Below are 6,428 nucleotides of genomic sequence, written 5' to 3'. Positions count from 1 at the left end.
TTCCTGTTAGGTCAACACAATACTTAATTCATTTTCTAACTAGGGAAACACAATACTTAATTCATTTTCTAACTAGGGCAACAAAAAACGACAGATAAAGTACATATGCTGTACTCAACAGATACGACTAAATAATCAAAATCTTTGTCCTATAGTAGTTAATGTTTGTTTAACAACCACTATGATTAGAAAATAGCAAAAAGTCTAAGAAAGATGAACCATTCACATACCTGGTCCACGCAAAAGAGAACGAACGACCCAGCTCCAATATGCTTCGTTTTGGGACCACAAGATGCTTCGTTTTGGGACCACAAGATGCTTCGTATTAGGACCACAAAGATTCTTCTTGTCTGGGTTGTTGGGACCACGATGGAAGTTGGAAGAGAGAAGTGTTATCTAGGGTTTGCAGTTGAAAAGAGGAGAGCTTGAGTGAAAAAGAAAGACTTAATCTGTGGGTGAGATTTTGTTTAAGAGATTTAACCCTTATCATTTCCACGCTGGCGAATCAGAAAGAAATAATATCCACGTATGCGTTACACGTCACCCTCCGTTAGTGGAATCTAACGGGAGGGACTCTTAATGGGGACGGAAAAACTTACAGGGACCAAAGTTCGAAGGAAATTTTTGTAGGGACTAAAACTGGAAAGTGCCATATTTACAGGGACTAAAAACTTATTTAACCCTAAAAATTATAAATATTAAATATATATGTAGAAATGTTTTACATAAAAATGAGTACAAATTAAAATAAAATACTACTATATTACTAAAAGATAAGAAATATGTTAAGAAAATTAATTGATTTTTTTATATAAATATTTGAAAATATGTGAAGATAATGTTGCCACATGATGAATAATTTTTTTTTAATTAAATAAAAAATAAATGAATATGAAAAGAATTATAAAAATGTATGTTGGAGTGAAGAATTAAAAAATAATTTATAATAATGTGATAATATAAATTGTATTTACTAGGATTCGAAGATATATATAGTTATGAAAATATTCTAAAAAAGTTATTATAAAGTAACTTTCAACAACTTTAATAAAAGCTCCTTAAATTGTATTTTTATTCTTAAAATAAAAGTCACTTTTTTTATAAGGAATTTTTTCTAAATAATGTTTGGCCCTCCTTCTCCTTTAAAGTAGAAAATAGGTCAACAAAAAGTCAGGCCAAACGGTAGGTACCCAACCAAGACGAATTTTTAAGTAAAGAGACCTTCACAACCATTTGAGAGCTTTTTAATAGTAAGCTAAAGTTCATAACCGCTTAAGAGTTTTAACTACAGAGACGTCCTCAACTATAATACGAGGTTTTCACAAGTTTACCTCAATAACCAAAAGAAATCTTTGTGATGGTTTAGCTCAGCACCAAACAACGCATTTTTACAAGGTAAATGATCAGTGCATCTTGATGCACATTCTCCTATACTTTTACTTAGGAATTTCTTTACTTCATTTTGGTTATTCTTATGTTTTATTATGTTTTTATATTTTACTTTATTTTTGCCTTTAATTGATTTTCGTACTTAATTTTCAGCTTCAGTAGCTTTCACGAAAATGATTATAACTGGAGTTCCAGGAATCTGATTGAGGCGTTCTAATAATCTCCGGAAAGCTAAGAGAGAGAGAGTTACGACTTTCGTGTTGGAGTGGAAGTCAGATTCGGAGCCTATATTTTCCAGATTTGTGTTTGAAACTGCAGCACTAGTTTATTTTCAATTTTGGGTCGTTAGTAGTGGGCCTGGGTTTTGTAATTTGACCCAGTTGGGTCATAAACGGTTTTGGCTGATTCTCTCTAGTACCTAGGTCTGGCCGTACTGTTAATGCTGTCACTTTTTACTTTTCACGAAATAATTTTGAAAGCTTTGTACGAATGATGAGGAACTAATCCCCGAAGGCAATTTCTGCTGGTTACGGTTTCCAATACTTTGAGGTTTTTAATCTTTAATTCAATTTCTTTTCCCTTTTGATATTAATCTATATGTCTTGTTTTCTTAATTCGAGTTATATAGAATATTATTGATTTATACCGATTGATTTATGTTCTTTGACTTTAATCGTACTTTATCGTTGCTTAATCGTTAAAGTGTGTATGTTAGAATCACGTTTGCTTAATTCGTGATTGTGCCTAATCCGTTTGCTTTATTTGGAAAATAGGAATGAAACCTTATAATGTCAATTTCGCTTGTTAATTGGTGTTGTAATCGGTAGGGGAATAGAATCCGCTTAGGGGATTGAAGTTTATTGAACCAGTGATAAGTCGGTAACCGAATCAGTAGAATTGTCGTTTTAGCTTATTTACATAATCACTTATTTTAATCACTTTTTCACTCTGTTATTATTAAATCGATCCTAAACCAAACCCCCCTAAATCGATTTTGATTAGTTAATATAATACAAGAATCCATACGATACGACTCGAGTCATTGTCGCTATACTACGCTTTTTAAAGTTACTCGTTTTGATCCGTGCGCGACAGTGGATCAGTAAATAATACACAAGAGATGATACATTCTTGAAAAATTTACAAATTTACCCTTCACCAGAAACAATAATCCTCAAAAAGCATATGATCACTCTCAAAGTACTAAGACAAAACTAAAGTGAGAAATGAGATATTTGTAGAAAAAGAATTAAGAGTGAGAAAGAAGGGTCAAAACCCATTTTCCGGATGATTTGAAATGATAGAGAAGTTCTCTATTTATAGGGGGGAAAACTTGGTGTAAATTTAAAAATAATTTATGGGATAATTAAGTATCAAGTACCAAGTACCATCACTTGGTCATATCAAGCATCATCACTTGATTGAAGCACTAAATATTGTTCATATCAAGCATCATCACCTGAATCATAAACACATCGAACTCCATCACTTGATCAACATCTCAAGCATCATTACTTGATCAATCGTCAAACACCATCACTTAAATCAACATGTCAAACACCATCACTTGATCAATCTTCAAGCATCATCACTTGAACCAACATATCAGATATACTATCATTTTAACCAGAAAGCCTCCAGCATCAAGACTAATAAAGACTTATCTTAAGAGCCTTGTAAGCATCAAAACTAGGGGTGGCAAAACGGGCCCGACCCGTTGGGCATGCCCGTTTTACCCGCACTTTAGTGCGGGGCAGGCCAAGGTTTTAGGCCCTCACCCTCTAATGTGACCGTCCCGCCCCGCCCCGTTTTCAACGCGGGCTTTTGTGGGCATGTGCATTTTCATAAATTTTTATGTTTTTAGGCTTAAAAGGTGCAATGCCCGCGGGCTTTGCCCGCCCCGCCCTCACTTTTTTGCGGGGCGGGGCTAGGTTTTAGGCCCGTATCTTCAACTATGCCCGCCCCGCCCCGTTTATTTGCGGGCTTTTGCGGGGCGGGCTAAACGGGCGCGGGCATGCCCGTTTGCCACCCCTAATCAAAACCAAATCAACATATGGTTGTAGTCTTCATACATATCCATATCTTTTGCATGTCTTTTGATAAATACACGTTTAAAAAGTTCACACCAACATTTTATATTTTTGTCTGATAAATAGAAAGGTTTTATTACTTATTAGTAGTAAGGCAGCCGATATCACATCAAATCAATATTTTTATTTCAATATATTTCATTTCTACTTGTTCTCCTTAATTATATAGATTTTATAACACTTCATTTTGAAAGCGATATAAAATCATCGCCTATCCATTGGGAAATGATTATTGACCCATACTTGCATGTTATAAATTCATTTTAGGAAAAAAACTTTGATGTCTTTATTTAAACACAGATATTATCCCATATCTCATTATTATTGACTGCTAGAAAAGCTTAAAACAAAACTTTACCTCTCTTTTATTTTTTTTATCTTCTGTTAACATATATTTTTAAATTACACACAAATTATTTGAATAATGTACAAAAGAATGAATAAAACCCACCAGCCTCAATAGACACAGCAACATAGCATCAGAATCATTTCATCATAATTCTGAATTCTTCAAAACTAAGCACACCATCCCCATTCAAATCAAACATTCCAATCATCAATTTACATTCTTCAATGGACTTTGAATCTCCCAATTTCTTCAACATCCTCTTCAAACTCTTTGGTGTTATGAACCCACACCCTTCATTATCATACATTTCAAATGCTTCCTTCAAATCCTTCAATTTCTCATCCTCGCTCACTGATTCCATAAGCGTAACCAAATCCTCCAAACTCAATAAACCATCACCATCAGAATCCAATGACTCAATTGCAATTTCCGCTTCATTCAACTGAAAATCTCCACTAATCTTCGCCATTCGACTCCGTAACTCGTTCGGCGAAATCTTACCGTCGCCATCTTCGTCAAAGTAAGTAAGAACACGCTCAAATTCCATGTCCCTCCTCATATTAGTTATATATTCTTCACAACAAAAAACCTTAGAATTGGAATATGTTAATAAAATTCAAACAGTGCGAATTGAATTTCAATTACAAGGAAGCAATATACTTTATTAGATTAACGAAACGAACTAGTATGGTAGTACTATAGGAATGAATATGGTTTGTGTTGGCCAAATTGTATGAAACAATGGATGGTATATTATGCAGTATTTATAGGAGTAAATGATTTATGAATAAGGCGTGTTAAATAAACATATGGAAGATTGATTGATTGCGCAAGCAAGTTGCTGTGAAGAGAAAAAACGCATAAACGTCAACGGCATGTGCAAATGGTTGGAGAGACAAAATGGATAACGCGGGCCAGGGGGTATTTTCAAATGGCCTAGAAATAATATTGACAGTCAAATGGGTCATGACTTAGTTATTTTATTATTTACTTCATGGCAAATGTCACGGCCGCCTAATGAATTAGTATCCAAACGCGTCGGTGCCACGGCAGTCACATTGTGGATACACTGTCATAACTTATCAGCTTAGTTGTTTATTTATCCGTATTGAAAAGGTGTGTACTGTGTCGTGCATTTAAATGGTCTATTATTTAGAGTTTATATATCTACTATATACTTCATTTCTTCATCATTTCATTTAAAAAAAATTAATACTTCAATTTGAATAAAATTATAAAAATAATTATATTTTGAAAATTTGACATATTTGTTTTTTCTTTATTCCGTAAATGAATAAAAAAAATGAGGGTGGGTTGAAGGAGACCACCAAAGAAGAATTTCAGGTCAACGGTAGGTTGAAAATGATGGAGGCAGTTAGAACGGTAGGTTGAATTGCAGGCAGTCATTAGTTGCAGATCAACGGTGAAGATGAGGACGAAAGCTGTACTTTTATGTGATATCTATGAGCGAAGATACACTCGTTCATCATATGGTGGTTAGACTGGGCCTCAAAATTTGGCAGGTCTTATTGGACCTTTGGCTAGCCTAGAATAGTTTCCCCCTCAAGTCCTTGTCACTTGTAATGGAGTGAGGAATGTAGATGTTACAATTCAGGAGACCATTCCCAACACAAGTTTTATTGAGGAGATATGGCAATTGAGAAGATGACACAGGAAGGAAAGGAGATGAAACTCGGTTTTGGTTTGGAGTTGGAGTAGGTGGCATCATGTTAACCAAGAAAAATCACAACGCTAGCTCGACAACGAAAAATGGTCGAAACTCCACAAAGCGTGAGTTTGCATATTTTTCTAACAGAAGCAAGTTTTGAGTCGAAATACCAATGTTGGACGTTACTGAAGGCTTTGGTTTAAGACTTAGAAAAAAAATTCAAAAGTTCAAAGATGCTCACTTCGACAGATCTAAGGACGTTCGACTAAGGCAAGTTTTCAATCAAACCTAATAACAATTTTTTGATCATATTTGGAAGCACCAAATGAAGGATAGAAAAACACTTAGAAAGGGGGGGTTTGAATAAGTGTAGTCTAAAAACTTGAACGATAAAAACAATATGCACAGTTATTTTTATCCTGGTTCGTTGTTAACTAAACTACTCCAGTCCACCCCCACGGAGTGATTTACCTCACCTGAGGATTTAATCCACTAATCGCAACAGATTACAATGGTTTTCCACTTAGTCCGCGACTAAGTCTTCTAGAGTATCCTGATCACAACCTGATCACTCCAAGAACAAATGCTTAGACACAAGCTAAGACTTTCTTAGAGTATCCTGACCACCACGTGATCACTCTAATTACAACTGCTTAGACGCAAGCTAAGACTTCCTAGAGTATTCTGATCAACACTTGATCACTCTAGTTACTTACAAATTAATGTAATCAATTCTAAGAGTATTACAAATGCTTCTGAAAAGCTATAATCACAACAGTGATATTTCTCTTAACGTTTAAGCTTAATCTCACTAATATATTACAACAGCAATGTAGTGAGCTTTGATGAAGATGAAGTTTCTGAGCTTTGAATTTGAACAGCGTTTCAGCAAGTTAATTGTTAGCAAAAATCGTCCACCTTGCTTCTCATC

The 6,428-nt window shown here is 34.8% G+C and overlaps 1 protein-coding gene across 1 annotated transcript; it reads right to left on the bottom strand.

Moving 5' to 3' along the window:
- Positions 1-3,634: 3,634 nt before the first annotated feature.
- LOC131625224 (putative calcium-binding protein CML19) lies at positions 3,635-4,572 on the bottom strand. The gene has a single exon (XM_058896112.1). It carries the CDS (start codon positions 4,385-4,387, stop codon positions 3,965-3,967), a length of 423 nt encoding a protein of 140 aa, XP_058752095.1. The 5' UTR covers positions 4,388-4,572; the 3' UTR covers positions 3,635-3,964.
- Between the last annotated feature and the right edge of the window lie 1,856 nt (positions 4,573-6,428).

Source organism: Vicia villosa, unplaced genomic scaffold (genome assembly GCF_029867415.1).
Source record: "Vicia villosa cultivar HV-30 ecotype Madison, WI unplaced genomic scaffold, Vvil1.0 ctg.000195F_1_1_1, whole genome shotgun sequence".
Lineage (NCBI taxonomy): Eukaryota > Viridiplantae > Streptophyta > Magnoliopsida > Fabales > Fabaceae > Vicia > Vicia villosa.
This window is presented reverse-complemented; position numbering and strand designations above follow the sequence as displayed.